Source organism: Augochlora pura, chromosome 2, assembly GCF_028453695.1.
Source record: "Augochlora pura isolate Apur16 chromosome 2, APUR_v2.2.1, whole genome shotgun sequence".
Classification (NCBI taxonomy): Eukaryota; Metazoa; Arthropoda; class Insecta; order Hymenoptera; family Halictidae; genus Augochlora; species Augochlora pura.
Window position 1 is genome coordinate 24,912,917 of NC_135773.1, and position 22,756 is coordinate 24,935,672.

A 22,756-nucleotide genomic window follows, 5' to 3' on the forward strand; every position below is an offset into this window, starting at 1 on the left:
TTTACACCGACCGCAACAACGATCTCTTGTAATGCAAATTATGCTACACCTCTTCTTGCAAGGCTCTTAAAAACTCGACTGTTTTTTCTCTTTAAAATAATATACGGAATCCTAGACCGAAAATTAATTTAGCATATTCCTTGGAAACAATTCACGCAATGTCCAACACTGGTTGAAGAAACACTATCTTTTCTTCCTTGAATTTTCAAAGTCGCCGCGACGCGACTCCCAGTGTCTAGCGCGATTCGAGCTTTCTATCGAGCACTAGATCTTCTAACAATGGGAACGAACCTGGAAAACGTTCAGAGAAAAGAAGCCTACCGATAACACGACGTTGGTGTGGTATCTCTTGCGAGAAAATGGCAAGGCCGATGCGTCTCGGTGTACACCGGGGGCACACGTCGCGTAGCCGTTCACAAAAAGGCGAATCCGCAGGGTCACTTTATGCGTCGTCGGGCAGCCGTAAATCAAACGAAGGTTGCAATATTATTAAATCATGCGCGCTCTCGATTCCTGCTATTACGGCGAGGATTTTCTATCGATCTTATCGTGCCGTTTCATCCATCTTATCGGGACAGTACGAAACGCCTACGCGCCCGTAATCACTTGCACACAACCGAACCGCGCGCGGCTGACCTACACCAACGTACGATAAAACTAAACAGTGTACAAGCATGCGGCGGGAATACAAAGATACAACCGAAGCGTCTTGGCTCGAACGAGGTGCAAATGCGGCTAATAGTGCCACGCTGAACAACAAATTTACGTTGTTATTTCTTCGTATGCAACGTACAAAAGATTGGTGGAATTATTTCCGTAATTATACGTACGCGTATCTACGTATATTTATTATCAGCACCTAATTTTAATTTTCACATAAATATCGGGTTCGCTTTATATTTCTATCTAATTTTTTGTTTAATCCACCGTGATTACAATGACGCGCGTGTCTCCATTGTTCGGTGTATCGAGAACTTTTCTTCGAATTCTCCTGCTCGAGAAATCATTTCTCCACTGTCTGTCAGAATAGTACGAATGCATTTCTGCAAATGAAACGTTCGAGTATTTTTGTCACCGAGGCTGAAACAAGTGGAAAAACCAGTTCTCGGATGCATTATGAACAAGATAGAGCATAGAAATCTCACCGATGGCGTACTGGGCACGTAAGAAAAGCAATTTGTTTGACAGTGTTCTTATTGCGATTATTGCGCGCCCCGATCGTCCAGTATAATTAACTACTAATTATTGGGAACGTTCGTTCTTTTGTTTTCTTTTCTCTTCTCAACGATTGCGAGCGTTTTACGAGGTCGGTCAACGTAACGAATAGATTCAATCAAAGCACAGCGAGGGGGAGATGGACCAGAAAATCAAACTCAATGAACATTAATGACTAATTAACCACCAATGAAGGAGAGCTTTGAAAGAAGCTTCTATGTACGTGTATTGTGTTAAAGAAAATATCCCCGTTCATAAAACTCGTCGTAATATGTCGCGCTTAATCAGCATCGCTCGTTTTGGCGCAGTTTGACATCAGATGTGAATCGCTAATGTTGCAGTTTTACTTCACCGTTTACGCTATCTAAGTCGGTTGCTTATCGCTAACCTAGTTGATAACACTGTGCAGTCAATGGAAATTGCCTTTATTTGAATGTAATCTAGTTTCACTATCGATGTCGTTTCAGTTGACAATAACGCTTAGGGCAATGTGCGAAGGAATAGCACGATTAGCCTCTAAAATCTTCAACTTCACGGCGATCGAGATTAACGATCACGATCACCTAAGTGTTTGATCGAAGCAATTTCATTAACGCCTTCTGGGACGAATTTTTATAATTAAGGAACAATCTATTTGATTTTTTTCTTTTTTCATTTATCATCCATCTCGTTTCATTCGATGAGGTTTTCTTGGCATTACCGAGGGATTCCGTAGCGAATAGTTTTTCAACTGATTCTCATATTTTTTTTTATACTTGGAACAATCATAATTTGGATAAAACTAAGTGTACACATACGTGGCAGTATCCCTGAAGAGGTTAATGAAACTATCTACGGGGGAATCGAGTTATTTATATTAATTATTATCTACTCCTTCGTGATAATTGATATCGCGTAGAGTCGTGATTTATTTCGAATCAATTTAACTAACTTTAAAACGATTAAAAGCTCATACCCTTGCGAAAGATAAATTTTCGAAAGTAAATATGTATTCGCGACAAATTAATCGATGTAACGCCAACTGCCGCGTTTCTACCGGGACTTGTAAAGTTCAAAGAGCGTCGATTCGACGAGCCATTTTCCACGAGAAAAGAACTAAAAATAAAATTACGAAAACCTTGGGAACCGGATCATGGTGAATCCGAGGCAAATGCTCAATGAAAAAGGCCTCCCAAATTTGGAGAAACGATATCACGGCCACGACGAAACGTCGAGATGCGGTTGCGTGTTGTATGCTGTTCGTCGCATGAGCTGCGCGTGTCGTGGGTGCCAAACGAACAAGAAGGAGAACGAGGCAAATAATAAAAATAATTCATTCCGCGAAATCGTGTACAGGCTGGCGCAGACAAACCAAATAAACTGTACACGTGCGTCCGTCGAGACGTTTTGTTTTGTTATCGTGTGTACGGTTATCGTATGTAAAATGAAAACTATAAAAATAGAAAGCAAGTAACAAATTAAACCTTTCTATAATCACTTTAATTAATTCAAACTAGGACATTTCTTTCATTTTAAATTTCGATCGCCCAAAACTTCACCATATAAGCACAAAATCCGCGCTCTAACAATAACACTCGAGAATAATAATAATATTATTTCGTCCTGAATAATATTCTTAAAACAAATACTATTACACATCAACCGAATCCTTATACATGATTGAAACACATTATATTAACACCATTATACGTCGACATTTCATAATTTGAGAAAATCTACAACCTACAATGAAGAACTTGTTAATAAAATTGTTCGACACCAACAGCAACTACAGTCACGAACTACCCACGTTATTCCAGTTACATAAATAATTTCGCACTGGTTTACACAGTAGTTATTAATTTTAAGGTTAATGAATTTGCACCGATTGGCTCCCGTGCGGCTCGTACGTATCGTCTCCCTTAAGGGGACACCCGGTATGCAGATCACAAAGGGTGTGGTCCCGCAGCGGAAAGGGAGAAAAATCTCTTTGCTCTCTTAAGACGCATTATCGTGCGTAACGCATCGTATTTCAGCCACAGCTGGTTCGAAGAGGCCCGACATCCCCCGCAAAAATAAACGTCTCGTAGTAACGCGTCTACTCGCTCGTACGCAACCAATACAGGATGAGCTATAACATCGCAGCAACATAGTAGTACCGTTCACCTAATTGTATACGAGAAAATGAGACCAGATTGCCAACAATTAACTCTATTATTTCTTCCTCCGAGTTCTCTGCGACTCGTGCGTCTTCTACATTGTCATTTTCTTGTTTGAAATCATTTTATCGCGCCGCTATAGTGCCTGCTGGAGTCACGTAGACCAAAGATGCAGTTTCTAGGCTGAGATGGGGCAAAGCATGACCCATGCTTCCGGTGACGCAGTGTTTTGGCAAAAGTGACACACGGGTCAGCCTAATCGGTGACTCACGATAAATATTTGGGGTACCGCATAGCATCGCGAACAATCGTGGCAACGAGACTCAATATATGTACTGGTTCCCAATAACTTATATCTTCGCGATCATGAATCTCACCCCTGTTCTCGATTACCGTCAGCGCCGAGGCACGGTAATTAATCGTACGCAACCAGTTGCGCCAATTAAGCCAAACGCTCGGCGCGTTTCACTTAGCTTTTCCTCGCAGCGTATCGCCGACGAGTTAATTTTTCGTTATTTATGGTGGCCGGTAATCCTCGTAAGTAACATCAATTACAAGGGCGCGGTACGCTTTCCGTGCGGCATTCAGGGTTGTAGGTTCTAAATAGTTGCACGGTGCACGCACACGCGACGGTCTGCACGTAAACACAAAACCTTGCATACTGCATACCGGCTGCGTCTTGCTTCACTGCAACGGTCAATGACTTCTGCTTGCGGCTGCTCCCGCATCGGCAATTTTCGCACCGCTATTTTTTCTTTCTTTATAAAACATCGACAACAATTCGGAAGTGTAATCGATCGATCGATACAAGTCCGCTCCTCTTGAAGAATTAATTACAAAATGCAAACGCATCTGTGTCGCAGAAGCTTTTCGTCGATTAATTAATACAGTTGATTTTTTTTAAAATAAATAATAGATGGCAACGCTTGTAACGACCACGGAATAACCATACAGGATTGTTATTTCTAAAAAGAACGCTCACATTTATGTTCGACGTATTTGATTATTGTGTTATTAACACTAGGTTTGCGAGGCGCGTCAAATTGCCGCGTGTGTCGTGGAGACAACTATAGAAGAAATCTCTGTAAACCTAGTTAGTTGTTAATATAATACTTATATTGTGCTTTTGGACTGCAGCTTGCAAGAGTGAGCGCGGAATGTGGTCCAAAAGAACGTTGAAACAAGAGAAGATCGCCTATGCGTTCTGATGCCGTAAGTCCATCTTCCTACGTGTGTATGGTTGGAAGAGGAGGACGTTCTCTTGCCAATGACCTTTCTGTATCATCGACCGGAAACTTGACTGAACCACTACGCGAAGCGACGGTTTTGTGGGAGGAGCTTGCGCTCGAGGGTGCCTTTCGTGAACTATAAACTACTACGGATCGACCGCAACCCTCCTTGTCAAGGTGACCGTCTCTGACGCAATCAGATCCACCATAAGGATAAAAGCAAGAGAGACAATCCTGTCTAATACTCACGTTGCGAAAACAGTCTACCGTGGTATAGCTTCAAATAATCAAATAATAAAAAAGCTTTCCGTATAATAAGACATTTATTTTCCCCAACTTATGTACGTAGATTTTCGATGACCTTCGACATCATTTACGAAAAGAGTATAGAGGGTCCAGAGAATTAATCTCGCGTGTTTAGCAGGGTTCTACGATGTCTTTCTTGTTGACACGTTATACGACTATCTAAAAGTTCTACGTTTACGCAGGAATATTTGCACGGAACTTGGTTTTGTCGAAGATTCTGATTAGTTTGTACAGCTTAAGGTGTGAAGGTTAGACACGGCCGGCAACTCGGTGTCTATGCGAAGTCGTCGTATACCGTTACTATGTTTATGGCTTAATTGTAGGCATCCTGGAGACGAGCTGCCAGCGACTACAGCCGATGTAAAAATAACATTTATTAGTAATAAATCAATTTCCCACTGAATGTCCAAAATGCTTGTCTTCTTAATCGGAATGTATAGACTGATGTAATATGATCTATACAGTGATCGATGTATAAGGATGTCCCAGCAATCGAGGAGGGGGTTTCTCTACAAGAGAAAACGATTCTTTTTTTTGAGAAAATCGACTTTGAATATGCAGCAAGTATACAATTAATTATGCTTTAGATGGATTAATTTAATATAATCGGTTTTTGGAAAAACTTAACGGTGGTATATCAAGAGCCAGCGAATCTCCGGAGGACCCGTTCAAAGTCGCAACGTCGCTACGTTACGACGGGCGACTTAAAGGTCGACGAGAGACCGCCGGCGATCAATTGATACGACGTGAAGCTGAATCGAGGTCATCGTTCGCACTTGTTCGACTGGCTTGCCCCGCGTGAACACGAACCTGAACTCACGCAGAAGAGGATCAGAGGTCAAAGCAGAGCCCACCTCGGCTACGAGGATCAAAGACTACGGCGGCTGGCACCCTTTTTTACGGTGTCGACAACCCGAAGACGCCGCGGAGAGATTCCCGGCTGATCGTATACACCTGGTCGCAGTCGTAGGTCGTGGCCGGCCTCCGCGAGATACGGGCAAATTTTATTCTTGATTACTGGCGTTTCTGCGATATCACGTTACTGCTATCTGCGCCTCTGTTCCCGAAGAGACCAGTCGGAAATATTTGCCAGGACATCGGATACCTGCTGCTACATGCCCGGCCGATGAAAATAACCTGAAAACTATGTAGCCGCGAGTGTACCGCAACCGCTGTCTTCCAACCAGGCGAAATTGCTAATAGTACCACGCTATAGAATCGCGTTATCTCGAGAAACAAATATTCTCAGCTGTAATCGAATTGACGGGAATTCGAAGGAAATGGCGATTAAATCTCTGATTTAATCGATGTGAAAATGTCACGCATTTAGCGCATAATAGTCGCGCGACGCTGTCATTATTTTAAGACGTCTCAACGAAAATTTCAGGCTTCGAGATTTTCTTGCAGAGACCCTGCTTGCCAGCAAGGTGACGTCTCCACTCGCGAAATGACATCAGAAATGGTGTTACAAGATTTGGATAATTCATTGATTCGCGTAACCCATTTTCATTCGTTATTATAATTCGTAACGATTAGAAACAGTTATATTCGCAACGTCAACCTGATGTTCGACTTGGGAATTCCAACAAAATAAAAATACCGGTAAGATAAAAAAAGAAACGCACGGAAAAATTGAAGGAAAACAATAGAGCGCCACAGATACTGGCAATTTGATTTATTTCTTCGGTTGACATTTTATACGAGCTATCTCTACGTATTCGTCCCCGCGTTTCATACTCGCCATAACGCGCAAGCAAGTAAGTAAATCAAGTTCGATCGTATTAAGCTTAATTAAATTAAATTTGTTTAGCGAAACAAGCGAAATAAATTGAACGGACAAGGAGATTACGGTAGGGACGATCAAGCCAATTTAACGTTTTCATTAATAACGTTTTCATCTGCCGTGGCAAGCATGAAAACATCTGCAACGCTCGTAGCAATATTGTAAGGAAAATCCCGATAGCTAATCGGGGAACAGCCGAGAATAGCGTTAACAATGCTATCTTCTGTTTAAACGATCAAACCGAACGCGGATTTGTGTGTGTGTGCGTGTGAGCGTGTGTACTCTCTAGGAAGAAATGTACATGGCACAATACCACGGAAGAACAACGGAATACGCATTAATTGACCAGCGGATAAACGGATCGGCGCGGGTAGATCGGCGAACGCAATGATTGATTTCTACGTTTCCGCTTATGGTGCAAACAAATCGATCACGTGGTATCTACCACTTGGGACACATGGGAGATACGTATGCGCTTAGTTACTAAACTGATACATAAGCACTGCCGCTTATGCTTCGGCCGCGTGTTTATCTTGAAAATGATAAATTCTAATGGAAATAAATAAATGATAAATGAAAATTCTATGGGAGCAGTTGTTAGGTAACAATGGATTTCTCGTCTTAAGAATTCGGAAGAACTGAAAATAAGAACCAAATAATAATAAATATCTCGATACAGAGATATTAATAAATATCTCTGAATAAAATAAATAAATTTACTGCTTCGCGTTCTATAGCGTTTTACGAGCGCCGCGGTTCGCGCAATTAACAATTTTCATTTATACTGTTTTGCTCGTCCGTCAGAGAAATTATAATACATTGTATCAACTGTATAATCCAAACATTAATTTGTTATGTACCGAACGCGGTGAAGAAAAAGGGAGCCCTAATTGGCAAACAATACATCACAGTGATCTACGAGTGTTTGTTCTCCGCGAACAATTCTATTGTTCTCACCGTATGAAGAATAAATATCGTCGTATTTCACTTTTCAGTCACATTGTACGTGTTACAGATAAAATATTACTTCCACGTTCATGCGTCTCGCATGCTTCGAAGCAGTGTGTTTATCACCGGTACGTGTAACATACAACAGATAATTAAAATCGATCCGAAACAACATTTAGCTTGAACGTATAGTTTCTCATTAGTTTCGTATTAATTTCGTAACGCAGGCGACGCACCGTTGCGTCGAGAAATTTCGAAACGATTAGTATGGACAACATTGGAAAGCGGTCCGAATTTTAAAAAATTTTGAGAGAGCGTGTCATTTAATAAAAAATAGAGCGACACCGCAGGGTTAATTACCGCATGACGAATTGCCAGGGCAATATCGTGTCGAAATTCTTTCGAGCGGCGAAAAGAAATCGCGAATGATTTTCGTTCAACTATGACACGGCGACACTGAACTCGAAACGGGTTCGGACGATTAGACAAGCTATCGAGAGGCGTCGGCGTCGCCGCCAATCGGATTTCTTCGTCTTCTCGTGCTGGAACGTGTGCCGTGAACTTCCAGAAAAAAAGTCACGAAATCCAGTTATTAATGCATGCTACGTTCGTCGATAATCCACCGAACGTAATTTTGCATTATCGCGGAGTAAGTACATATACGCCGTAAGCGAGATTCACCGTAAACAAAGAGAACGCATAATTCATAGCCCACCCCACGTTTCGCTGAAGAACACGGATTCACTCGCTGCCAGTGAATTCCGATCGACAGACAATACTGTTCGAGGTTCGATACACCTCGGTACACGTTTCAGCAAAAGTCATCGATGACACACACGATGACAACGATTACGTAATGGTAAAATAATAGTGCAGGCGGAAATATAGTCAGGTGCTTCTCGTTTGATCCCGTGCGCGTTCCTCGTGTCGTTATTTATAGTTTGAAATCTGCGGCCTGATCTATTTTTCCAACTTGCGAATAGATTATTAAGAAAATAAATAAGTATTAGGAACGATCGAAGAAGGGAAAGACGAATAAAGTGATGCGACTGATACAGGTGGACTTATGAATTGCATAAATCAATTTAAGGAAATTCAGATCTTGTTTGCTTAATCAAAATTAGAGTAAATGTTGTTTCGGTAAGTTCGAAACACTCTGGACCTTTGAAACAGAGACGCATCTAAGAATAAGGTCATTACGCCACACGAAGTAGTCAACAAATGATTTCGTAATCAATGAAACCTAATTACGAACGAAGTATTACACCAAACAGTAACTAAACTCTATAGTTAAGTTTCAAGTGTCGTTGGAACAGTTTCAGTAAAAATAACTCGGCGAGCAAATGTCGGAACAGAAAAATGACGCTAAAGAAGAAAAAGATTTTCATTTTTAAACATTATGATATCGTTAAGGTCCAAGTTGCGTTAAGTTTTTAACGCAAAAGTAAGATAGAAGAAGCGTTCGTATTATTCTACGACGGTGAAAGAAAAACAAATTTAAACAGAAACAGGTGCATCACACATTCTTGGCTCTATCATCGTTATACATAAAAGAATAAAAACGCTCTCTGAACATGAACAAAAACAAAGTCACCCGAAATGTTAATAACGTTTGAACATTTTGTTAAGTGAAAAATTTCACATCATGTCTCGTTATATTGAAATTATATTAGAAACGACAGTATAAACCCACATTTCTGCAATGGATGTAGTTCAAGAATACCAAATGACAATTTCATCCGGCATTGCACAGTTTAAAAATATATACATACGTGTGTTATTTTGAAAATAATCAATTAGCCAAAATATCGGTAAATCGTTTCTGACAATAGTTCCCCGCTAAAATAAACTGAAGAGCGACTTCGTTTACGTAAATATTCATTAAAGACAAAAATAATTGTGCACGCGTCAAAAAGATGGACGAAGACACCAAACAATCTACAACAGAAGCTCTCCGATTTATGATATTCGTTTCCTCTCTCTCTGAATTATTCTAAATGAAAAGAAAAAGAAACAAAAAGAACATAAAATGAGACTCCAACACAGGCGAGTATCTCTACACTCTTCGAAATTCAAAAACCATTAATAAAAATTCACCAGTGTCCGAATAAAACTCATGATGGTATTGTGCACACGCGGGACCCATATAATTAATATCGCCCCCACCAGCCGCCACATTTCCTCGCGCACCAGAAAACAATGAAGTTCGCGTATCGAAACGAAGCTAGCGCGGTTGGCCCCCCTCTGAGAGGTTCGCATTGGCGCAGGCAAGGGTACAGAGTGCGCCACACCACCACCACCGCCATACGAGAGGGATACGAAGCGTGCCGACGACCGTGTGCCCCCTGAACACTGTTTACCCGGCAAGCGCGTGGCCAGGCGGGCACGCGGTTAGGTATAGCGCGAAGGGCACTTCTCTTCACGGCGTTCACTCACCGACTTTTCGTCTGGCAGACGTTTTGTAGCCCCGTCCAGGGCGACCGGAAGTAGAGGACACCGTCGACGCGACCTAAGCAGCCCAGGACACTGTTCCCGCCGCGATATATCCGGTGGATCGAGCTATCGTGTCGAACCAAACCGAAATTAGAGCTCCGAGGTGGCGAGAGACCGCGCGAGCGTGCGTACGTCCGGCGTAAAAATGACGAGGACGGGCGTCGCGCTGTACGACCGCCGGCACAAGGGCGTCGAAGGTCGCAGCTGCGCGTCGAGCCGAGCAGAGCCGGGGAGCAGCATGCAGGTGCGTCCCTCTTTCGCGATACGCCGCGACCGCGACCGCGAACACGCGCGCAATTTGGAAACTGCCCACGAGTGTCCGATCAGTCCGACGAGACCAGCAAGTCCGACGTACTCGACGAGCCGCGCCGTGGTCGAGAGAGACTCCTACGTCCGAGCAGCCGGATCAGAGAGAGGGGAAACGTAAAAAGACTGGCTTGTGAACCCGGTCTAAATGCGGCTCTGGGTGAACATACTACCGCGCCAGTGATGACGTATTCTTGCTGAAAATCGTCCAGTTGGAATAGGGATGATGCCGAGGTGTATTCTGGTGATACCGTGTGCCGCTGCTCGCTGCCTGCCGTTTAGCTGCAGACGCTGAGCAACGTTCGAGCTTGGACAACAGGCTCTCGGTGGACCAGGAACCCGTATGGTCAACCAAGAGCCCGCTTCTCCTGGCAATACTTATTTACAAAATACTCGGTATACCAAAAGTCACTCGTAATCGGGAAATAAAGATTCCTGAGCTCGTTCGAAGTAACTTTTTCCTTTGTAAACATTTTCTACGAGACGTTGTTAACAAGTTATTAATGAAAAACAGTGGCCAATGAGAGACAAGCTCGGCTGGCGCAAGGCGGTCGAGCCAATGAGAGGAGACGGGCTTCGACCGCTTGTTAACTCGACTGCCTCGCGCCAGCGGAACTCATTGGTCAGTGTTTCTCGCGACTAACTCATTAACGGCGCTTCGAAGAACATTTTTGTAAAGGAAAAAGTTGCTTGAAATTAACTCATGTATCGCTCATTTTCAGATCGGTGAAATTTATGGGAAATTTATCGGTGAAATTTAAGTCTGCGTATAGAGTATCCCTGAAATATACATACAAGCGATTACTAGGTGACTTCTCACGAGAAAGAGAAAAAAAGAGTCTTCGAAAGAATCGAATTAAAAACTTTGCTTCGTCTATACGTTCTAAAACGTAAAGTTTTTATTTCGTTAATTACGTAATCATTTCTTATCACTATTCTGTGACACTATTTTAATTATTAATCCACGAGAATTAAAGTGCCGCGTTGAAATGTTCGCTTTTCCATTCTTAATTATCGTCTGCCCTCATTTTTCCATTGTATCTGTTGCCATCGGTTAACTTTGACACGTTGTTTTGTACACGCGTCCTTTTTCTCCTTTACATATTTTTATAAATACCGCCCAGCAAAGTTCTTCTTATCCTGTTTTCAAAAAAAAGACGACTCAGCCATGCTCTTCGCTGTATTTACTTCGATTATTTTTAGAAAGAAAGATTATGATGGAGGCTAAATTATTTGTCTCAGGGTCGCAACCTCCGACGCATTTTTTACAAAACTACCAATGCCCGTAATCGCCAACAATAGCGAAGATAAAGATCAACCCGATGACCTACGAGACTTCGTTGGACCTTCAATGCAAAAGTATGGTCGCATGAAATGAAATAAATCGCAACTTTCTTTGTATCATTGAAAACTAGTTTGGATGCATAAGTTGAATCCAACACTCCGTACACGATAGAATAACATTAAAAATGTAATTGATTAAAAACCCTTCAGACTTCCTATTTCTGATAGTCTGCTACAGTTGCGTTACAATTCCATTAAACGGACTCTGTAGATGCGTAGACAAACAAATGCATCAGTTGGGAAAGGATAGTTTCTCGCGTGAAGAAATCAACAAGAGGGTCCAGCGAACTTCTGCATCGATCGCACACTTTTAGCAGTTACGGCCTCCTTGTGATACGGCACTGGAGGCAGCACCAGCCAGACCCTCAATTAGAAGTTATAGTCGCATCAAAAGCAACTGGTCTCAAAAAGATCGTTCCTTCCATTCTAATTCCTCGTAAAATGTTATCTCGATTTTTGGCATCTTCGTTTCGTCACCTTGTGTCGTCTTTCAAACAGCAGAAGAATAACGCGACGATTGGCGCGGACCTGGCGATAAAAGAGTCTGGAAGCGTAATCAGGCGAGTGCGCGCGGCGGCAGTAATGGTCCGACTATTTTTGTGCGAACTGTAAATTGGATCGTTTGAAATAATTCCAGGCACTCAGAAACCTTCACCGCTGGATGACGCGCCAGTAAAAAAGTTGTGTAGTAGATGACGTAGTTAAACGTTAACGCGATCAATGTCACGCGTCAATATAAAACACTTTGATGGGATCTTGTATGAATATGTGGTAAAGTAATCGACAAATGCTTATTATTATTATTATTATACGGAATATAATTTTTAGGGTTACAGAAATTTAATCTTGTAAGTATGTAAAAAATTATGTAAATAATAGAAACGTCAATATATGAAAAAAAAATTACTGAAGAATCTGCTCGGCAGAGTTAATGAAAAACATTTATTATTACTGGAGAATTACGCAACACAGAATTGAATCAAATTAGTTTTGACTTGCCGTGACAGTTCTATTTATATCTAGATTCTGAAAACATTATCCTAGGCGCCAGTTTTAGTATCACGTGTGGTACGAGAAAGATTCTTCGGCAAGGATAATATTAGGTTTGGCGTGAAATTACGTACCATCTTTCTTCACGCTCTTGATTTATTGCAATCGACGAGCATTTTAACATTAATCAATATTCCTATATTAAACATGATTGCTTCTGAAATTATTTCGTTTAATCAACCGATTCGATACATTTACCGAACGACTCGTTGCCACTGTGAAAATTCCAACCATGACTGATCATAGTGAAATATTAATACATCTTCAATTCTTGACCATCGTATGAACTCAGCATTGTTGACAGGTTCGAGTTCAATTCTTCCCCCATAGAATGCAGTCCGGGAGATTCAAATTTTCGTGTGCTGTCGAAATGAAAAGCCACGGGAGAGCATGCGCCCCGCGGTTGATCGCAGAAGAAGGATTCGCCGCGAGAGGCGCGCCGCGGCGTCGCGGCGCCGCGACGCTGGCATGTGCCGCAGATTATGCCGCATTGGCACAACCGTACGACACCGGTCAGTCGTTGTAGTTAACCGAAGCGTATTCTCGCGAATCGAACCGAACCGAACGTGTCGCGGTCGGAATAGAACTGAAAACGAGATGTCGCGATGCGCCGCCGCGGGCGAAGATGACGAGCAGCTGATCGTTGAACGTGACGAACCGCGTTGTTGCATCCGGACGGATTAGTGCAAGAGAAGACGAATACGTTCGCTTACCAAAGGAGAGAACCAGCGCCCGCAGGATCATGAACGTCCGACGACTGCCCGGTTTCATGTACCACTACAAAGTGGTCACTTTGTTCGTGTTCACGGTGTCTTTGCTGGTCGTCTACTTGCTACTGCACTGGGGTATTATGTGCACGAATCTCGAGGCTTGGCGGCACGTATCCAACGTGGTGAGTCCTTTCGAGTCGCACACCGGTCGAGAGTGCCCTACCACACGCACGCACACACCACCCTTCCCGTAGAAACACACGCACACAGAAGAGTAGCGCGCGGTACGGGGATTACGTCGTAGCCGAAGGGTGCGAATCCAGGGTAGTAGAGCAAAGAACGCCGAAACCAGACGAACACGCACGCGCCCTCCCGACGTTCACGAAACAACCTTCTGGGGAATATAAAGCGCAGCCAGCCTCTTGTGTAACCTTTCTCCGTATATATATGTACAGTCACCTCTACAGCCCTCTTGTAGAAATTCCGGTGCGACCGCGTTCAGACTAACCAAATTCAAAAATCGACTTCGATCGACGTTCGACTCTGTTTACAATAACTGTCGATGCTCTCGCTGTAAACAATCGGACTTCAAATGCGGCATTTACGATTTACTATGCTACGGAGATAATACCACGAGAAAATATTTAAGTAAATCTACGTTGAAAGGAAAAATATTGTCCTTTACGTATATTTAATAAGAGAATATAAATGTCAAAAGAAATTTTTGATTTAGTATAAAACGTTTGGATTTAGAAAGTTTTATAAAGATTCGTCAAGTTAAACTCAAATGTTCGTTCTTACTAGTCTTGTACGACTGTTGTTTAATAATATATTTCAAGAAGTTTGAAGTTTTTTCAATTATTATTTGTTCACGTCTCTAGTTGACACGATTTCATGGCTCTCATGTTCATACCAATGGCGAACGGGTTGTTCATTGCCATCTGTCACGGTTAGATAAAGAAAATTATAGTTATAAGTATAGGTTCTCATGACTGATTAAATTTCAGCACAAAGCCATCTAATTGTACCCTTAGCGCCGGTACACGTATATTAGATTCCTGCTATGAAACTGTTACGTTGAAATTGTATAATGTGTTTCGCGAACCTCCGTCCACCTGAAATATGTTTGTAACTATGAACAACGCGTAGGGTAGTGGAGCCGGATACAATGTAGTAACTAGTTGCGGTTTATTTTGATAACTGTGTTTTATTTTTGATCATAATTGACTCTATGGTACCTCTTAATGGTAACTGTTTTCAATTAATAAATTCTTAACAATTCCTCGGAGAAAATTTTTATACAGGAAAAAGTGACTTCAAACTACCTCAGGAACTCCTTATTTCCCGATTGGGACTGACTTTTGGGACAGCCTATACACATGCTGAGAAATTCATCGAATTTGGTTTATATGAACTGAAAACAATTAGAGATAACGAAAATTGCCGTTTTTCACGTACTTCGACCGATAATTATGAGAAACCTTGAGATTATCTCTGTCTGTAGCTCTTTAAAAACGCATTAAAAACGCAATCAAAATGTTTTATCAAATAATATACTTGGAGGATACGCGTTATACGTTATCATTAATATCATTTCATTTAAAACAGTCCATGCCAATATATTCCATATTATTTGAAATAATATTACAAATCTGCCTGGACCAATCAGTAACTAATTCATCGCGTAAACAAAAAAATTGAAAGCGATTAAAAAAGCTGGCTGTGACCTATCGTTTTCTTTGCAAAAAGGACATCCGATGAGTTAGCCGTGCCCACGCGACACACGGTGGTGGCCGGCATGCATCTTACAGCGGCGGCACAGCGGCCGTCTCTATCCAAGAAGTTCTCTCATCGTGGCGGCTCGGGACAACTAAAAATATCGCGTGCATGATCTCTGCTGTACACGTAGCCGGACGACTGCTACACGCACGTGAACAAGTACCGCGCGCAAATGTACGTACGCGTGTACGCAACGCGGCCACCACCCACGCAACAAGAGAATAATTCACTTTTATTGCCCTCGCAGCGACGACTCTCGAAACATCCGCGAATCGAACGTAAAAATTTTACGACATAACTCCGCTGTCCACCCACGAAATTCCTTTCCTGCCAATTAATCTGCGTTTTAATCCCGGCCAGGTCAGCACTTATTCTCAAATGTCGAGCACGCACCGACGAATTAAAAACTGAAATTCATTCGCTGCTTTCAATCCACGCGTTTTGCGACAAGGACGCATGATTTAATTGTTGTTTAATATTAGACGTTCAAGTAACGTTTTCTGTCGGAGAAAATTGGTGCAGGAGTGCGGGAGAATTAACCATCCGAATTTGTGTTTAATAAATTGATTTTTCTCGCGTCCACGTGGTCGTCCGTTCGAAAAACAAAACGAACTCTGTCTAAAACAATTGGCGGCGCCCTGACGACGTGCACGTGCACTCTCTCTCTCTCTCTCTCTCTCTCTCTCTCTCTCTCTCTCTCTTTTTACATGCATTATCGACTCTGCAGGATGTCTTCGTCATAAACTTACTACAGCGTAGAGCAGGTTTTACAATGAAATATATATAAAATAACCAATTTCTGACATGCGCGATGACCGTAAGAAAACAAAGTTATTTCAGAGGTTAAACGTGATATCGCCCGTAACGCTCTGCCCAAAGGAAGTGTCTATCAATTTTGACTTTTATGTATGCTTGTGGGAGCCTGATTGATACAAATCTGTATCTCTTTCGAGCTGCATCGAACCACCGACCATCCTAAATATTTACGTTATGAATCTAGTTTCAGTTTCATTGAGGAAACCACGCAGCTTGATCGCCATTTCCGTAGTATATTTCATAAAAAAACCTGGACAATTAACAAACAATCAATTTTTATAAATACTCGTCAATACTTCTGATATTTCTGAAAGTATTCTCTGTAGAAAATATAATTTTAAGCTAATTTCTAGAACGATGGGAATGAGAATATATATATTTTAGGATTGTACAAATTAAAATTAAAGAAAACTCAAAGTTATCTATGAACAATCACGAACATAGAGAGCACCGATATTTTAGATATTCGTATTACGTATAGATTTTATTGCTATTACAGTTTCATGAATTTCCAACATTTAAATAAACGTCCATATTAATGATTGTAAATAATCCTCGACCACTCTGTACGAACGACACGAAGAACTTTAACTATGCGAATTTGAATAAAAATTTGGATACTGTCAATTGGGAATTGTTGGTTGGAAGTTATTCCAATCACCTGCAAACAATTCCACGAACACGCGCCTATACCGTACAATGGCTGATCATAATTTTCATTTTAGTGCAGCACGCACAGAAAGGGAGCTGCGATAGGAATTCTATGCGACCCGCTATGCGCAGAAAGGGGTATTCATTCGTTGGCGTGCGAAACGCTGCATGCTGGCAAAGAAGCAGTTTTCTCTGCACACTGGGAAGCAACGCGACTAGTATTCAAAGCCTCAAGGTTTGTTTTATTTCTTTTTTTTGTAATATACAAACGCAAGTAGAGGATCAACTTCCGCGACATTTTCGACCGTGACGGTTCTATCGTTTCGCTCGCCCTAACACTTTTCAACCGGTAGCCTGCAAATCGGCTTTTTACCCTAACCGGTGGCCTATGAATCGGCTGCCGTAGCAATCAATAATTTGCTATATATTATTAAGGTATTATTATACAATTTGTTAAATATTAGATACCCCTTGTGATGAGAAAAATAATTCAAATAGGTAAAATAAATAGCTAGTGCTATGAAAATATAAAAATGTTTACAACTAAAGAAGAGAGGTCTGTAATTGGCATTTACAACTGCAGGCTTTTTTCCGGGTATGCATGGTCGAGTGTCATAAAATGTTAATGAATGGGACGGATGGGGACAGAGTGTTTGGGCGACTTGTTGTTTTATTATTACCACGGAGTCTCGTGGGATTTACCCTGAAAATAATCCCTACACAACCAACAGATTTCTTCATCGTCTAATTTGAAAAGTAACTTAAACAATTAATAGGCCCCACTCAATAAGCCCTAATAGGTAAAAAAAAAAACTTGAAGAAGTGGACCCGAATGAAGCAATCCGATTTCTTTCAGGACGAAGACCACGGCTGAACAATACGAGTCGCTCTATTGGACGGATGCGACCGGCACCAAGCGCTTCCCATCAGAGGAGGACTTTGGTAACATGATCAAAGATCTGGTCGTTAGCAAACTGAACGTGACGCCGTCGGGACATCAATTGAAGAGGCTGACGCGGCTCCGCACGCACCGCGTCGAGAGCGAGCTGACCAGGCGGCAGCTCGAGATGGAGAATCTTTGGCCGTTGCTGCAGGAGAACGAGTACCTGATGAGCATCCTCTACGAGGACAGGGACATTTTTCCGCAGCTGATTGGCACGTGCGGCACATTCTACGCGGTCGAATATGTTCGGCCGATCGAAACACCCACGACGGTGCTAGCCCTGTCAGACTCGAAACCGGAATGGGCGAAGAGGCTGAAACTGGCCGTGATGATCATAGACCTGCTCGAGGAACTCGACACCAACTTCCCCGAGCCGATCCATCTGTGCGACGTCAAGATAAACCACTTCGGTTTGCCCCTAGGCGGACAGAAACTCAAGTTTCTCGACCTGGACGCCGCCTTTCCTAAAACGATCATCAGCCGCATCATGGCCGACAGGAAGACCTGCCAGAGGCACGAGGACTGCGACTACTTCGACTGCAGATCCGTCTGCTCGAAAGACAAACGTTGCGAGTCGCCAGTCATGAACAATAATTTGCAGGTGAGTCTTTTATACTGTTCTTGGAAAGCAGGTAATCTTTGAACGTTAACGAGATTCAAATGTTTCACGCTTGTTCCTACGAACCGATTAATTAAACTTATCAAACCCCTTGCACCTATGGTTACTCGTAGTATAGTTGAAACGTAGAATTTGTTTAATAATACGCGATGATTTTATAATTAATTCCGGTATTTCAGATTGTATGCGAGAAAATATTTCTCGGTTGGACTCTCTCCGGGACTATCATAATACCCGGACTACTTATGTCGGAGCACACCACCAGTACATTGGCAGTGATGCTACGGCAATGCGCGAACCCGACCGCCGAGGTAGGACACTTGCCTCGTGCTGCTGTGCCGGAGAGCTTGAAAACACGACTGTACAACATGCTACACGAAATGGAACAGGAAGTCGCAGCTTCCGTGTGAATATCATTTCGGACTTTTTAAAGCGAAACTGGCGATCAGTGGTTGGCGACTATTTATTTCATAATTGATATCTATGATCCTTTTGTATAGAATCGCTCGCAAAGATATTGGTATAACTTTCTTTTTAAATTGGACCAAATGATTTGGATTTTCTTACGATGTTAAAAGTAGAGATGCGACTATCGATTGTCGATCAAATTATCGATATTATCTATGGCTCAACGCCATATCCAAACTATATCGTATATTAAGATTGGTATGATAAAAAATCACCAGTTTAACTACATTAAGAATTGAATATTTTATAATAAATATTATTAATAGAAAGATGTTGCGGGAAAGTTTTTTTTCAAATGTAATTCGATATTCAGACTGTTCGACAAAAAGATTGCCAACGAGAATGAAAGAATATAAGAGTGTAATGAGAAGGGCCTAGTTCTGTGTTCTTAATTTAGGAACATCGACAGATAAAAATTTAATCGCGAGCCACTGATAATGAGAGTTTCGTTTAGAGTGGCCTCCAAATTCTAGAATATAAGCAGACCATGTAGAATATCTCATTTTAATTAATACATGGATACACGAATTTACCAATAACGTCACCGACAAATGCTTCCATGAATAGTCGACGCATCGTACTTACGCGAATTAATAAATTATTCGATAATAAATTATTTTTGATAAGTTAAAAAAATCTTTATTAATGTTAATAATAATATATAATTATAAGCCAGAGATATGATATACCGTTTGCAATGTTATTTACGTTAGGTGGTTTCATTCTAATAATTATGGCTAAGTGAAGACACGACTGTATCCATGTACCGATTAAGATGAGCATGCAGATAAATGATTAAGTAGATAAATTCCTCATAGTTACAGATCTGTTCCTATGAGAAAAAATCGAATCCTAGAGCTTGTTACTCCGGCCTTGCAAAATACTTTACATTAAGTTTCAAGGTTAGTGTCTCTACACACGTGTAAAGTACCTCGGCTCAGACGAGGCAAAAAGAATTGTATAGTTTCGATGAAAGGAACAATCTTTGTACCTTAACGGCGTAAGCAAATAAGTGACCATTAGAGGCTAGTGATAGCAATAAGGAAAAAAGATTATAAGCAATTATTACCAACATCGAGCACAAACGTAAACTACTTTCACTTAATAGCAGCCTTATTACCGAGTAATTCGAATCTATTTGATACGCTTATATAGAAGCCAAAGTACAAGGATATTATAACCTTTAATACATATTATTGTCGCACGGCTTAAGGCACTTGGGGTGGGAGAGAGCACCTTAAGGTAACAAACATATGACATATTCCAATTTTTTCAAAGATGAACACGAAATAAGAGAATCGAATTTTTTTAGCATTAACGCGTTACCTCGTTGTTTTTATTTTTTACATTATAATGTTACGAAACAGCATAGTCATTTGTTTCTTCTTCCATAGTTTACTGTTGGTAATATCGATTGAACTGATTAAACTTTAAACATTGATGGAACAGCTCAGAATAATTTACGTACGAATATGTACTTAATGGTCGTATATATACCACGTAAGAATTTTCAAAGATTTCAATTATTATAGAAATGAAGACCGATCGAAAGGCGATCACTTGTACTTATGAAAAAAAAGACGCATCTTTTAATATTTATAACATCTAATCGAATAGAATGTTGGAGAAATTCCAAAGGATAAGATCAGAAGATTTTGTTTATAAAAGAAACGAACGTGCGCATTTTTCGCAAACTTTCAGAAAACGAAATAAAAGGATTCAGTTGTCCCGATCCGTTACAGTGTCCTACCCTCCTCGAGTATAATATTAGTATTGTAACATCGATTTATCTCAGTAGAATTAAGAAACTTTTCCCCCTCTCTTTATTACTCGAATCTAACGGGTAACGTTGACTTTGATCAGTTTTGGGTCGTTGAAAGTCTCAAGTCTCAACTCAAGATCGTTCCGCATTTTTATGTACATGTATATACATATATATATGGTTCGTGATCGCATAGACCAAAATATTTGTACCTCTGATTTTCAAAAATAAAAAATCCATGCCTTAAAATGATATTTTTAATTCGCACGTTCCTATATTCCAAAACAGGTGAAACTGTACATCGCTTTTGAGATGATAGATGACAGAAATAGTTGAGATCTCTAGGAATAATTACGATGGAAAAAGAACAATATTGATCTAACATGATCTAGCAGGAAGCCATCATCTTTCCTCAAAAATTTTAACACTTCCCCCTGGAGAAAGTGTTTCTCATTTATTTAAAAAGTCGTACTGAAAAATCACGCAAATCTTTATTATTTGTGATTCTCGAGATATTTTCAAAAACAGACGATTTTCAAATATCTCCGAGACCTCGTCGCTTTAAACCGTATCTTAACTCAAAATAGAACTCCATTAGAATTGCTTGATCGCTGCAGGTGTCATAATTTTTCTAATTTTCTGCTCAATAAACTTCCCCTATTAGCGAACACGGTTGTGTTCACTGTAACTATTACTGGCGAATGGTCGGAAGACAAATCGAAGTTCGGTATCGATTCTACGTAACAAGCTGACATGCCGCCGATGATAAAAAAGTCCAACAGGTCTGGGAGTCTCCTCGGATCCGTTGGCCAATAAGTGGGCGTTTCGGTTGAAATGACGGTGTAGTTTTTTTCTTCCACCAATTTCGCCAGCTCTCTGCCCCTGGTGGTGGTCAGTCTGGAGCCCCACATGACGTGCTTGCTGTTATAGTCACCCCCAGCGATGAAATTATAGCCCAGCGTGCAAAAGAAGCCCTCGAAGTTCTCTTTCTTCAAGTTGTAACTCGGCGGAGAATATATCGCCGAGATCGCGATGTCGTATGGAAATGCTTTAACTTTCACGGTGGTGGCTTGAAGATAAGCTCTGGAGTAGCCATGGAGTTCGCGGTGAACAACGGAATCTTTGACTAGCACAGCTGATCCTGCACGGCCGGTATTGTTTGGATGGTTGGTGTGATAGCATTTGTACTGTGGAATATTGAAACGTGATTTATCTGTGAAATGTGTTTCGCTGATCAGCATTACGTCTATTAGGTGGAGCTTAAGGAAAACCTTTATGTCTTTCTTGTGTCGGCGGACACCGTTCGCATTCCACAGAGCAATTCGGAGAATATTAGCCATTGTATGTTTTCCATTAGTTAACATGTTATTTGGTGTTCTGTTGGAGAAATCGACTATAAATATAGGATAGAAGAATCTGAAATTGTGAGTGCCTTGTTACGATGATCGTCTCTAGATTTCGACCTGTTAGTAAAGTAAGACCTCGTCGGTGGAGAAGAAAGGTTTTGCGAACGATTTGAAGAGGATGCTGAAACAAGTTCGGAAACGAAGCAGTAAGGCGAAGCATAAAACCATGTTAACAAGCAGTGGAAAGGGAGCAATGCAAAGGCGAAGTTTCGGTGCCGAAGCGTAGCAACGAAACCATAATTTAAGTATGTAGAGCACGTGTATTGAATGAATTGTTTATGCTATAAGAGAACGGTTACATTTCCGTCAAATCGCCACTGATGCCGCAGGAATCATTTAGGGATTTCCTTAGGATTTTCCTGATGTTTTCTTCGCCATTGGTTCAATGTAAATGGGTACTAGAGTAACCTCCTTATGATTGTTTTCTTGATTCGACGGGCATGCTGGTGACTATATCGAATTTGCCGAGAAGATCGAGCAGAGGGTACGATTAGGTTTGTCTCTGCTGCTTTTGTATAGACCATAGACCGACGATAGCATTCGCAACCTTTGTAGTTGGCTGAGTGGACTTTACCGGCTAAGAGAAAGGAAAATATGATGAATGCTTCATTAATAAGTTATTTCATTGAACTTTTCTATCGATGTCTAAAATAATATATTGTTAATAGGAAGATCGCTCATTCGATTATAAATCCGGCGAGCTTAATTATAGAAGCAAGATCGGTATACTGACCGTGAACGATGGGAGACAAGCCGCATAGCTGATCGCCAGCATACAACGACGAAGAAG

General features: G+C 41.3%; 2 protein-coding genes across 3 annotated transcripts in view; one reads left to right on the forward strand and one right to left on the reverse strand.

The window, feature by feature from the left end:
• The window catches only part of Gbs-76a (Glycogen binding subunit 76A), a 36,848-nt gene extending 23,225 nt beyond the window's left edge, over window positions 1-13,623 (reverse strand). Inside the window, exon 1 of one of the 2 annotated variants that reach the window (XM_078190644.1) lies at window positions 13,526-13,623. The gene's annotated coding sequence lies outside the window, so the exon portion shown is untranslated. Of the gene's footprint in view, window positions 1-10,055; window positions 10,419-13,525 lie in introns of those variants that run through there. The other variant, XM_078190636.1, reaches the window with a different exon arrangement.
• Aln (divergent protein kinase domain 1C) lies at window positions 13,254-20,771 on the forward strand. Its single transcript, XM_078190658.1, has 4 exons — window positions 13,254-13,704; window positions 16,843-17,003; window positions 17,625-18,312; window positions 18,510-20,771. Exons 1-4 carry the CDS (start codon window positions 13,555-13,557, stop codon window positions 18,738-18,740), a joined length of 1,230 nt encoding a protein of 409 aa, XP_078046784.1. The 5' UTR covers window positions 13,254-13,554; the 3' UTR covers window positions 18,741-20,771.
• Window positions 20,772-22,756: the final 1,985 nt, after the last annotated feature.

Coding starts and splice junctions, on each gene's coding strand:
- Aln (XM_078190658.1), top strand. CDS start 13,555: ATGAACGTCCGACGACTGCCCGGTTTCATGTACCACTACAAAGTGGTC. Junction 13,705..16,842: donor GGCGGCACGTATCCAACGTG/GTGAGTCCTTTC, acceptor TTTTCATTTTAG/TGCAGCACGCACAGAAAGGG. Junction 17,004..17,624: donor CTAGTATTCAAAGCCTCAAG/GTTTGTTTTATT, acceptor GATTTCTTTCAG/GACGAAGACCACGGCTGAAC.